Source organism: Cryptotermes secundus, unplaced genomic scaffold, assembly GCF_002891405.2.
Source record: "Cryptotermes secundus unplaced genomic scaffold, Csec_1.0 scaffold565, whole genome shotgun sequence".
Classification (NCBI taxonomy): domain Eukaryota; kingdom Metazoa; phylum Arthropoda; class Insecta; order Blattodea; family Kalotermitidae; genus Cryptotermes; species Cryptotermes secundus.
Genome location: NW_019731581.1, coordinates 1,379,881 through 1,393,389, shown reverse-complemented (window position 1 = coordinate 1,393,389; position 13,509 = coordinate 1,379,881). Strand labels below are relative to the sequence as shown.

Sequence of the window (13,509 nt, the reverse complement as noted above, 5' to 3'; positions counted from 1 at the left end):
TGTTTCCGTCCTCAGGTGAAGGAAAACACCTATTCAGTTGGGTCCCTTAGAAAGAGCTAGCCTCAATCACTGGACCNCAAGCACTGTGAGGACCGCGAGTAACCAATTGGTCGATAACAAATAAAACATAACCTAAGTAAACATTCGCAAGAGTAACACGTTGAACATCACAACATGTCTCCAGCAAAGTTTACAGTAGCAGTCATTTGGGCTTTATATATTGTTGAAACTAATGGTTACTTTCAAGAGGAGTCATGCCACTCTTTTGCAGGAGGTTCCGTATACCCTCAGGGATCACCGAAAAATATTGACCATAAACTAACATGGACAAAAGCAGTCAGTAAGTAATGAATAAAATGTAACTGGCAGATGTGAAGCTGTAACGTTAACCCTTGAGTGGGCGAGTGGTATATTTTATACACCACTTTAGGTCTACAGGATTATTTAGGATTATGAATAAGGTCTTCATTTATTTTAGTTCTCGTTAAGCATAAGCACTGTGATTATTTCGTCATTATTAACGGCACGGTTTACATAAGATATATTACAATAAAGATAGTTGCAACTCGTGTGGTTCACTCAAGGTATATGTATTAACTTTTTGAAACCATGTATCACAACTACAAGTTATTTGTACATGCTGTTTATATGAAACTCATTTCTATCAGTCATATTAATACTGCTTTCGTAAATATTCAGTGGTTGCGTGGTCATTGCCACACTGTGATATTTGACTTCTTCTGTTCACATTATTAATACATGTTTTGCCATATGTGGCCATCTTCAGCATATTATATGTTGTAAGAACTATTTGGGCATGATACTAAAAAACTCAGTATTACAATCATGAAGAAATTAAGAGAAGATTCAATTTTGGCAGTGCTTGGTACCATTCAGTTTAAAATCTCTTGTCTCCCTGTTTCCTATTTAGAAATGTAAAGATTAAAATAAATGAAACCATAATTTTATCTGCTGTTTTGTATGGCTGTTAAACTTGTCTTACCTTAATGGAAGAAAATAGACTGAGAGTGTTAGAGAACATTTGGGCATAAGAGAGAGAAAGTAATAGAAGAGTGCAGAAAACGTGCATAATTGTACTGTTCATACAATACTAGAAACATCAGATCTAAGAGGCTGCAGTAGGTGTGGCATGTAGCACATGTGGAAGAAATGAGACATATAAAAAATATCTGTTTGAAAATGTAAAGAGAAGATATCACTTGGGAGATCTGGGCATAGATAGGAGGATAATATTAAAATGGATCTTAAAGAGATTGGAAAAGAAGGGGTGGCATGGACTCGTCTGACTTAGGAGAGGGAACAGTTGCTGGCTGTTCTGAGCAACCTTTCAGCTCTATAAAAGTGAGGCATTTCTTAACCAGTTGAGTGACTAGTAACTTCTCAGAAAGGACGCCACTCTGTGGAATAGTTGCTATTGTTGTATTGGCTGCAGTCCACTTCACATTTTTAAAACAATTGCATTCACGTTTCTTTCAGTTTCAAAGCCAGCTCCTGACTGGGAAGGGAGTGCAGTAATTCATGGCGAATTTAAGCAACTAAAACTTTCAGACTACAGAGGAAAATATTTGGTATTACTTTTCTATCCTTTGGATTTGTAAGTATTGTTTATTTACCTCACTGTTTGCCTAAATGGTGTAATTGGTCAATTTTTGTTAAACTTTATATGTACATCAAGCCATTGGAGACCTCCCACTATCAATATTTTACAGCTCCTCGTCAAAAATCCCAGCACAGACACGTGTCAGAAGGTAATGAAACTATTGTAATTCTTTTAAATGCAAGACCTTATATTGAGAATTTTTTAAAGGAAAATAACAATCAAGCAAAATATTTTTGTGTGAAAATTGATGAATTATTGTAACTTGATATGCGATATTTACATGCTTATATAGTTTCAATATATCGAGTAAAACTTTAAGGAACATTAAGGCAGACAATGTCAGATTCTTCAGAACCCCCAGAATATGAACTGAATGTTTTTAATAGTTGTTTTCCTTTGTTACAGCACATTTGTGTGCCCAACTGAAATTCTTGCATTCAACGATCGTGTTGAAGAATTCCGAAAAATCAATGCAGAAGTTGTAGCATGTTCTGTTGACTCTCATTTCACTCATCATGCTTGGACAAACACACCAAGAAAGGATGGTGGTCTTGGGAAGCTAACAATTCCACTCCTATCAGATTTGACACGCAAAATATCTCAAGATTATGGTGTTTTCTTAGAAGATTTGGGTCATGCCTTGAGGTATTATACTTAAAATTACTTTATTATGTCATTTGAGCCTTGTTTTTCCACTGAATTGGGCCACTTTAAATGCCTCCTATTGTTTCTTTTCCTTTCTGGCCTCTGGCCTTTGGGCAAGAGTAAAGAAATCCAATTCTGACATGGGAGGACCATGGAATGTGATACAATTCTTATATTGCCAGCATTCACATATTTTTGACTTTGTCATAGATGAAAGTCCAATGGGTACCTGGGGGCACTTCCCTGTGGGTAAAGCAGCCAGAGCATGATGCTGATCACTCACCTCCATCTAGTGCCAAGATAAAAAAACATTGATCTATACATTTGCTCCCCCATATGTCTTCATCTTCATGGCGTGGTGCTTTGTTAGTTAAGCACAGGGACAACTTTACCATAAATGGAAAGTTGTGGAAGACAAATGAGAATATCCACACTTGGCCTAGCAGACCCTGACATGGAAGGCCTTACTCCTAAACTTTCACGTTGCCATAAGTTGAACATTAAAGAAAGATCTTAAATTGTTCTACATTAAATGGTAATTGCACTGCATTAATATTTCTATATAAATTATCTGATAATTTGAGAGAAAATATAAGTTATTTACTTTATCTACATTAAGTCAAAGATAATATAAGAGTGTGTTAAACATTAGGTGGTCAGTTATCTTTTGAATGATTAGATAAAAATAAGGTGAAATATCTCAGGTAATTGTTTGTTACACTTTGCTTCAAGAATCATGGATCATAATGGAGGTTTCCGTTACTCTCTGTATTTACAGATCCTTTGCAAGTCATATTTATGAATATAACTTCACCCTGCAATTGTTTAACTTGATTTAAAGGGAATATCATTTCCCGTGACATATTTGTAACTGGTTGAATAATAATACACTGTTATGTTATGTCACAATATTACTAATCTGTGCTGACCTTGGAGCCCATTTTGTGGTTGGCACATGAGTAGTAGTCCAGCTGGTTGGACATTCCATTTTTTCAATGCTAATCCACTTAGGCCCCCCATACACACACAGTTTGGCCTTCCGATCAACCTTAGAGGCAAAACTTTCACAGTTTGCCCTCTCCCATTCCTTCCCCATACACCCGCAGATAAACAGGCAGGCTTCATGCCACAGTCATGGTCTTCCAGCCTATATTGCTGAATCACACACGTCACATGCTGTGGTTCTACAGGTAGAACTGATGGACTGATGGGTTTCCTACAGGCCAACATTCCAAACGATTGGCTGGCCAGCCACACCACACTCATCAGTTTTGCCTTTCAGTCTTAAACTGTGCAGGCCGAACAGAAGGCCAAATTGTGTGTGTATGGGGGCCCTTACACTTGTTACTGTTTCCATGTTCTTCACAGAGGCTACCCTCTGCTTGGGTATAATGCATATTCATTAGTGTGTTTACATTTCATGTGTCATTCCACATAGTGCTTGTCAAGTCACACCTTGCCATAATTTTTAATTCCCCTTTTCAGTTTTGTGTCATAAACAAACTATACCATCTGCTGTGGCCCTTTTATTCAGTTACATTTTGCTGGTCTGCCCGTGCATCATAAATTATTATAATCAGATTTGTTAAAACATGTTGGCAGGGGCCTTTTTATCATTGATGGACGGGGGATATTACGTCAGATTACAATGAATGACCTACCCGTTGGTCGCAGTGTAGACGAAACACTACGGTTAGTCCAGGCATTCCAGTACACAGATGAACATGGGGAGGTGTGCCCAGCAGGTTGGAAACCAGGACAGGAAACGGTGAGTACTAACAAAAATGTCATACCTTTATTTATTTTTGTGTTCTCTTAGGTACATTAGGACACATCTTATTAGTTTCTGTCACTTGTACATGATATAGTAAAACTCTGGTCCATGTTTTCTTATTAAATTAATCATAAGTAGTAACCTTAAAATTTTATAATTTCATTTCCCTCAACATTGACTGCCAACAGATCTGAAGTAAGACTGACTGATCTTTCAAAAGTTGTTCATGTATTTAGAATTTTATGTAAGAAATCTTCTCACATTGCAGGAATACCTCATGAAATATTCGGCACATTATAACTCTCATTAGAATGAAACATAGGAATTGTTTTAAAAATTGTACTCTTTATGTACCATGGTGCTCTACCATATTGTCACATGTTAGTGACTAAACACAGGGTTTGGATTACCAATTGGATTTTTGGACTCTTACAAACTGTAACTACAATTATAGCACTGTTGCAAATTCATGCACTTTGCAGTTCACTACAGCACACATCAAGTCTCTGGCTTCACTAGGCATTTCATGACAATGGCTCCCAACACTGCAGATTCATCAGCTTCCATGTTCATGTACTTACCACCTACCAACTAGCTAATGGTTCCTAATGGCCACAATTCTTAGCCATGTCTGGCCATCACTGGCTACTACTCATTCGCATACAAGCACTCACTTCCGACTCACAACTCGTCTATCTTGTCTCTCTGAATGCCCCAGTTGGCTCTCTTTATATAGACTCTGCATGGACCCAACAGGGATCTCAGCCTCCAACAATTCCTCTATTGTGTACCTGTTGCAGCAGTTACAGTATTTGGTTGACATGGAAACCTATGTACAGAGCCATTGCCTAGCAACAAATGTCTTCTCTGGCTTTACAATTCTGGCATTGAGCAGACATGTCACAAAATGTATTGGATTTCATATACTGTGAACACCATAATATATAAATGTTATGTCAGACATCAATCATCATAGGTATATTTAAAATACACTACATTTCAGAAGCTGATCTGCTTCCATCATCAGGTGTGAGGGAGAATGGATCCTACTCAGTTGAGCCCATTGGAAGGACCTGATCTTGATCACTGTGCAATAAAGGGAGTTCTAAACAGCATATACAGGGCATTTCCATCCTTTGTGTCATAACTTCGGTAGGTTATTCCTGCGGCCGTTCTAAGCCAAAAGTGGTTTATCAACGTGGGTATGAAGATCATTGGTTACAGAGCTATGAGTAAGGAATATTAGAAGCGGCCTCCGTAGTCTAGGGGTAACGTGGGTCCCGTGTCGTAGATTTACGGCATGTAAAAGATCCTCATGTCTCTAGGAGACCTCTGAGCAAAATTAGGCAAAATGTTTCCTGCCCAAGTAGTTTCAAATGCCTCCCGGTAGATGGGGAAGTTATCGGGTACCACTGCCAGTAGAGGGCCGACCTCGCTGGCAGAAAGGGGAGATAGCGGGCGCCAGTATCGGTAGGGTATGGCGACAGTAGAAATTAAAGGGGAACATACAATAGACTATTAGTCACGGTGCATGGGGAAACCCACCCCCTCTATACTGAATAACTGAAGGAATATTAGTGTGTCCCAAAGACAGCATTTGGCAACAGCTGCGTAGAACTTCTTGCCCTGTGATCAAGTTCAGCTTCTTCTAATGGGTTCAATTGAGTAAGATCCTTTCCCCCACCTATGTGTGATGGCAGAATTGGATGCAGCTTTCAAATGTGATGTATTTTAAATGTACCTAAGACAGTGGATAACATCCGGCATACTATTTATATAGTGAATATATCGGTCACTAACCTCTAGAGGATTACTGTCAATAGTTACAACTTATATAGTATGCAAATAACTGTTCATTTGTTGCCTTTGATTAGCAATAAATCATTGAATATTTAATAAAGGTCATTTTGTGCACTTTCACATTTCACATAGATGTTTTCTTTTTCTAGATTATACCAGATCCTGTAGGAAAGAAGAAATTCTTCCAAAAACAGAAGGATTAAATTTGGATACAGCATATAAAATTTTAGGTTATCACACTGGTAAAAGTTTATAGACCATGACCTTGGAGACTGCCACATTGTATAGAAAGTGTTGTGCCCTGAAGATGGTGGCCTGAAGTTCGTCTAAAATATTGGTAACTACCTGCATGGTGTTGCAGCCTAAAAGGCCAAATAAAAAATTAGATAAATTAATTCAGTATGTGAAATGTGAAGAGGGACAGAAATTGAACCATTGACTGGAGTGCATTTACAGTGAACAGTGCAGTATTTTGGTTGTACCTGGTGCTTTATTTGCATACTGTGAGATTTTGTTAAATAAGAGCTCAACATCAGCTTTTATTTAGCTGTTTAAATATTGCATACACTAAATATTTGATTTGTTTGAATAAAAGTGCAAAATTCATATTCCATTTAAAACCATGAACTTTATGCTAAATATAGTGAAGGTTTAGTTGTCCCTGTGCTTAGTTAATCAAGCACCACAGCATGAAATTGGATGGGGGAATGTTCGAAACTTTGGCACTAGACAGAGATGAATGAGTGGTCAGTTTTATGCTCAGTATGTCCAAGGGCCAGTGTAGATGCTTGGGAGAAATCCCTTGCCCCTGCCAGAAATCATACCCTGATTTCTCAGCCATGCAGCCTGTAGCCTGTCACTATACCAACTGAGCTATACCCTGATTTCTCAGCCACACAGCCTATAGCCTGTCACTATACCAACTGAGCTATCCCTGTCCCATGTTAAATATAGTAGTTGTCTGTAATACAAATGACCATTAGTCCTTATGCATCAGTAAACCCACTTATTCCTCTGCTAGAGTAAGAAAATTCTTGTCTGTTCCCTGAATGAATCATAATTGAGCTTTCCAGAGCTCCGTTTTAATACGAGGTCTGACAATAAAGTTTGCAAACTCACCACCATGTGCTTGCCATGGCAGCAATGGACAGAAACCTCAGTATGGTTTGATGGCATTGGCATATCAGCATTTTACATCTATACTGTTGTTGATCTATGGCAGTCTCTTTCTGAGTAGCGTCTGTTATTGTCAAGAGTGTTTTGGTGTGTCGTCGCAGGAAATTTCAGAGACTGAATTAGAGCAATGAATGAACATTAAATGTCCTGTTAAACTTGGCAAGAGTGAAGTGAAATCAGAGAGATGTTAGTGGAACTTTCCAGGGATGCTATGANAGAAAACAGCAGTTTACAAGTGGGTGACATGTTTCTCTGAGTGAGGAGAAAAGAGAGATCAGGTCAGCCAGCAATGGGCAGAAATGAAAACATTTCAAAAGTTTGTCAAATTGTGTGTGAAAATCATCAGCTGACTGTCAGGAACATAGTAGAGCAAGCGAATATCGACAGAGGTACAATTAGGAAAATCTTGACAGAAGGGCATGTAAAAATGGTCCCAAAGCAGCTTGCCAAAGAACAAAAGCAGTATTTAGCTAGTAAACAAATAACTATGCTGGAACACCTTCCCTGTTCACTGGATCTAGCCCCCAGTGACTTTCTTCTGTTCTTGAAGATAAAGGAAATATTGAAAGAATGCATTTTGATGACCTTGAAGACATCAGGGGGTAATATGATGCAGCTCTGAAGGTCATTCAACAAAACCAGTCCCCAAATTATTTTGAAGGGCATACTAGGCGCTGGCATTGGTGCGTAGCTTCCCAAGGGGAGTACTATGAAGGCAACTACAGTGATATTCAGCAATGAGGTATATAGCACTCTGGCTTCACCTTCATTATGCCTACCCATTGGTATTGGACATGTGCAGTTTCTGCTACACAAAAAGTTGATACCATATTGACATATCACTTCTTATGGTAGCTGACGAGCAATTACATCTTGCTTCCATGAAATAGTGACCTCCCTTAGTTTTAACTTATAGATTCTCATATTATGGATTAAGTGGGGATATAAAAATGCAGCCACACATCTCCCATTAATATGTAGACAGGTGATAGATTTGTTCATGTGATATTTACTGATGGCTGAGTGATGCTAGTCTTACCACTCACTATGCATGCAACCTATTCAGAATATTTTTGGCTAATGTCATGACCTTACAACTTCTTTAACATAACCCTTTGAGATGCTTTGTTTTGGTGCCATACTTTGGCCTCAGGATATACCACAATTGCAGAACAAAAACCAGCAAAGCTCATCAGGCACAAGTTCAGTGAACTTAATGAAAAAGGAGGATGATTATGTGAGAGAGACAGCTGCAGTATGCTGATGTGTACAATACTAGAATTGTTTGGTATAGTGCTTATATTCAAACTTTTCTTTTCACCCAGTAATTTTTCATGTTTCTTTGTGTGTGTACAGCAAGTCCCCAACTTTCAGTTAATTTGTTCCAAATGTTTCTGTTTAAGTCCAACAGTGCTCAAACAAAATATATTTTTTGACATTGTACATCCCCATTATCTGTGGATTCATATAACTCAAACCCATGTATGTCAGGGACTTGCTATGAGGAAATACATCAGACAAGGGTTAACTGTAATTCCAGGAAACACAGCAACATCTACAACAGGCTGGAAGTAAACTCTACAAAACAAAAAAAAGGGGGTTTTTTAATGCAAACACACACATATATATACATGACAGTCCAGAAAAATGTACTCACTCTTTGATAGTCAATATCTTTGGAACACAATGACATGTAGTTACAATTCTTGCGCTGTAGTGTAATGTTTTCTCAACAGCTAGCGAAGGTCACATGAGTCATGTGAGTGTCATGTCGCATGCACACTGTGAGCAGAAGACAGCAACAATAGCTGAAAAGTTGTTCTTTGAGCAACGCAAGGCTATATTGAAGTGGTACTGGAAGTACGAAAACATTAAAGAGGTACGACAATGGCAGAGTGAGTTTGGAACTTGGCCACCAACATGTCGAACAAGGAAGTGAATCTGCCAGCGTTAATGTGTGGTGTGGTCTGTCATCGCACGGTTTCATTGATCCTTTCTTCTTTGAAGGTACCTTAACTGGTCAGGTGTATCTCGATATGCTTCAGACATCAATTTTCCCTGCCATTTGAGAGCTATTTGGAGATGAGAGATTTTACCTACAAGATGGTGCTCCACCTCACTACCATCGAGATGTCAGGGTGTACTTGGATGACACACTACCTGGAAGATGGATAGGTCGAAGAGGTGCTATGGTCTCCAGACCTAACACCTCTCGCCTTCTACCTATGGGAAACCTTGAAGGATGAAGTTTTATCGACAAAAGCCAGCTACACTGAATGCGCTATAAGAAACCATCGAAGCGTCCTGTGCAGCCACCACACTGGACACACTGACAGCTGTAGTTCGCTCAGCAGTTCGGCAGCATCGACGCTGTTTAGCCGCTGATGTTGGTCACTTTGAACACATACAATGACTCTCTCTCCGCGCAAGAGTTGTAACTACATGTCATTTTGTTCCAAAGATATTGACTATCAAAGCTGACATGTTATATGAATGAAAACAATAAGTTGAATTATATTTTTAATGCTGACCACTACCTCCCAACCTTCTCAGTTTAAACATAGTCTGTTAGATATTGATGTTCTTTACAGTAGCTTCTTCTTGCTCTTTGGACTGGATAATGTAATGAGTTGCACTCTTCTGGGGGTTCTCTTATCCTGCCCAGGCATGGCACCAGATGGCAGTGGTGAAGCAGGGGATGTAGCATTCATACTTGTTTCCATGGATTCACATTTAGTTGCACACCTACTTTCCGTCGTCAAGCTGCCTATGCTTTCTAGCTCACTTGATGAAATGACAGGATCTTCATTTTTATGAGTGACAGATTCAGTTTCTGTATGCATTAGGTCACATGATGCTCCCCAATTTTGGGTATCAGAACTTTTCACTGCATCCATTTCCCCAGTAGATTCAGCTGAAGGCGTTTCATTAATTAAAGTTTTGTCTGATGCTGGCAGAAGCTTTATGCAGGTGCCAGACTCACTAGGTGGTCTATTACAGCATTCAGATACTGCTTTCTCATATGGAGAGCATTGTGAAGAGGATGGAGGGATTGTTTTTGAAACATCTACGATATCTCCCAACTCTTTTACTTCATTTGACTCGGAATCCAAAGACTTGGTGGATGTAGATGTCATGGTTGGACAAATTCTTTTAGGTGTCCTTACCAGTGACACTTCCTTCTTCCGTTCGGACACATCAGTGGAACCCAAGGATTTGGTTAACACTTTTCTGGGGCTTGATAACAGGACTGGTTTTATTCTTCTATGAATTTTCTCTTGTTTAGGAAGACACTCACTTATTCCACAAGAATTAGTTCTGAAACTTTCATTTTTCTGTAAATCTGGAATCTTTATATACTCTGACTTTTCTTCAGTGTTAGAACTTACTTCTTCTTCAAAAACAAGTGGTCTGGGTGACTGTTCCACTGTTTTGTCGTATTTATGACTGTCAAGTTTGTTCTCAGAAGCACAAGACTCTACAGCAGTATCGTTGCTGTGGAGTTCTTGTGTAACCAAGAAACCTTCAGGTTTGTCTGTTCCTTCAGACAATTCTATTCTTGCTGTCTCTTTGGAGACCTTTTCACTGCAGTTACCAGTTCCTTCAGTGTCTTCAACAGCTCTTTCCTTACTTGTTGGTGTCTCTTTCCTAGGGGCATACACAACCCCCAACTCTCCAACAGCAAAAGTAACAATAGAACAGTAGCCATCTGTAGATGAAACAACCAGCATTCTTCCACTGCTTGACCTAGAAACAAAACATTTTACTTTGTTGACAGTTTGAAGAATAAGATGAGACTAAAAGGGTGTGCATATCTGATGAGAATGGACTTGTACAGAATCCCAAGGAGAGCTGGACAAAGATGAAAGCTACTCACCAAGTGAGATCTGTGAGGCGAGTATAGTGGATGTTCGAGACAATACCAAATGGCTCAGGTTGCTGTGTGTCATAAAGTAGCACAGAGTTCTGAGTAGCCACTGCAAGTATCATCCTGTATGGCAGTGCAAACATTGACTCTCTATCTCGCAACTCAAAAAGCAGGGGACAACACCGCACTGCTACCGTGTATTGGTTATTCGAGGGAAGGTATACAGCAGGCCTGAAAAACAAGTTCAAATTTGTTAGTTATCTGTTGTGCCTCTTAGAAGATGTAAATATGGAGAGAAAAGATTTACATACAGCCTCCAAATGGTGATAAATTATGCTGACTTTTGACTACAGAAATCTTTACCTGTTAAGCATGCGACGTGTGAAAATGAATGCAGCATTACTGCTCTTATCACTATCGGGGTATTCAATAATACCAGAAGGCACAATTAGGAGTTGTCCATCTGGTGAGAAGCAGAGTCGCCGGAAGAAGGATTTCAGCGTGTCATCATGGAACAAGCGCACCACCTTGCCATGTAGGTGAGAACTGTCAGGAACTGGCAATTGGGCCTTGCTAACACGACTCACCAGTTTTTTGCTGTTGACATTGTATACTCGACACATCCTGCAATAAGAGCTTTTCATTGTTTCTGAGTTTATTTAATAGTACTTCTGAACTACATAAGTTCCTCGAAAACAAGATACGCAGCATAACACACAAGAATACAACCCAGCAACACAAATATACAAGCACATCAAGGGGACATGTTATAACAACATTAGCAACACAAGACAGCAGTTTCTTTGCCCAATAATTTTAACACCTGATGGTGTTAAAATTGGTTGAAACATGTAGTGACAAACTTTAAATAAAAATTTTATAGTGTTGCACATGAAACTGTTAAAAAACTAATCGATACAAATCTTCAGTATCACAACAGATACCTCTACTTTTAGCAACACTTGCCTATCACTGCTTAGAGTGGCCACGTACTGGTTCAGAGGATCCCATGCCACACCTTGCACGAAACCCTTGTGCTCCTTCAGCAATCCAAGATTACGACCTGCAAAAAGGAATGCGACTGTTTAGACATGCAGCTTGCCATAGACTCTGAACCATGGGGCAGGCCTGGTATTCTCCATCTTCATAATAATATTATGCTCATGGCCTCTTCAGGTTACAGAAATCAAAATCGTTCCTTCTTTCTGTCAGACACCTGTCATCTTCTGCCATTTCGTTTACAGTGAAGGAGTAATTTTCTCCCCCAATGTTCATCTGTTTCTGTGTACAATTTGCTTTCTTCTTTGCTCCTGTAATTAATGTTCCATTAATATAAAATTGATATAATTATCTTTAAACTGCTTTACCTCATGTAGTAATGGTAAATAAGGAATTTACATGAATGTTAAAATTAATCCTTTGTGAATACCTTTATGAACATCCCATAAAATGGCAGAATTGTCAACAGACCCTGAAATAAGATTCAGAGAATCTGGTGACCAGGACAGATCATAAACATCTTCCATGTGCCCCCGAAGAACTCTAATGCCCAGCCACTGCTCCTTTGTTATGACATCACTGTCCCCAAGTGGAAGCTCTGGTGCATCCTGATCAGTCTTCTGTTTCCAAATGATAATCGCAGACTCTGTAAGAACACCAGTAACGAGCCTTTAGTAAAGTCCGATTACCCATCATAAACACGCCTACAAATTCTGTCTAAAAACATTTTATTTTGTGGAATGAACTTACAAGTGTGATGTAAACCTTCATATCTGTGTTAGACAACATGGAAATATATGCTAGATAGTGGGATTTGTGCACAGAGATTACATGACTAATTTTCATAAATTTACAAGACCTTTTTGTTGAAGGGTTTAAAGCAGGCATTCAAGTCCAAGTTACATTGGAACTGACAGTCAGTCAGTCAGTCAGTAAGCCTTGGTGTCGAGCCCCATCTGAGGCTCATGACCAGATATTTATTACTGTTTGGGATTTACAGTCTTGTTTTTGTGGGCGCCTTCTCTGACGAGAGGACGGGTCTGCCTTTTGTATATGCTGCTGGCCTTTGCCAGCGCAGTCTTTCTTGTGTCCGAGTCTCTTGGGACACGCGACCATTTTTTACTGTCTCTGATTTGAAACTTCCCTTTTTGTCACCTCCTACAACTAAAGCAGGCATCAAAACTAACCTAAAATATTTATATATTTTCAATTATAATTTTTGTAATATTCTATGTCCAAGTATGTTGTAAAATTTCTGTATCATGGTAAAGTGTGTTGTAAAATTTTTGTATCATGGTAAAGGGGTGATTATTTTCTACATCCTGCCAGCTCCATAAAAGGAATTCATGAGGCCCTGTCTCGTGTACATGAATTCTAGTACTAGAACCTGAAGACTCCATAGTGATTACACCAAAGCTTATCACTGGACATGACGGTTTAATCACATTCTCACAACATATTTCCTTGTGATTTGTTTTATGTTCTCAACTCTTTCTCATTTTTCCATGTGACCACTCTTCAGGCAGTTTTCCACACAAAATTTTGGTACATATTTTTTTATCTCCAAGCCACATATCACTCTCATTTTAATAACTGCCAGATAACATGTAGAAATAACACTGGATT

At 39.1% G+C, this 13,509-nt stretch overlaps 2 protein-coding genes across 3 annotated transcripts in view; one reads left to right on the top strand and one right to left on the bottom strand.

Annotated features, from left to right (window-relative positions):
* The first annotated feature begins 77 nt into the window (after positions 1-77).
* On the top strand, positions 78-6,460 carry LOC111867205 (peroxiredoxin-2). Its single transcript, XM_023856835.1, has 5 exons — positions 78-340; positions 1,498-1,615; positions 2,027-2,266; positions 3,869-4,034; positions 5,990-6,460. Exons 1-5 carry the CDS (start codon positions 175-177, stop codon positions 6,041-6,043), a joined length of 744 nt encoding a protein of 247 aa, XP_023712603.1. The 5' UTR covers positions 78-174; the 3' UTR covers positions 6,044-6,460.
* Positions 6,461-8,702: 2,242 nt separating this feature from the next.
* The window catches only part of LOC111867225 (chromatin assembly factor 1 subunit B), a 7,481-nt gene continuing 2,674 nt past the window's right edge, over positions 8,703-13,509 (bottom strand). For both annotated transcript variants that reach the window (XM_023856874.2, XM_033752595.1), the window contains exons 4-8: positions 12,314-12,529; positions 11,851-11,947; positions 11,248-11,508; positions 10,894-11,115; positions 8,703-10,763 (exon numbers count right to left, since the gene is read on the bottom strand). In XM_023856874.2, coding sequence (XP_023712642.1) covers positions 9,602-10,763; positions 10,894-11,115; positions 11,248-11,508; positions 11,851-11,947; positions 12,314-12,529 — 1,958 coding nt within the window. In that variant the 3' untranslated portion in view covers positions 8,703-9,601. The remainder of the gene's footprint in view (positions 10,764-10,893; positions 11,116-11,247; positions 11,509-11,850; positions 11,948-12,313; positions 12,530-13,509) is intronic.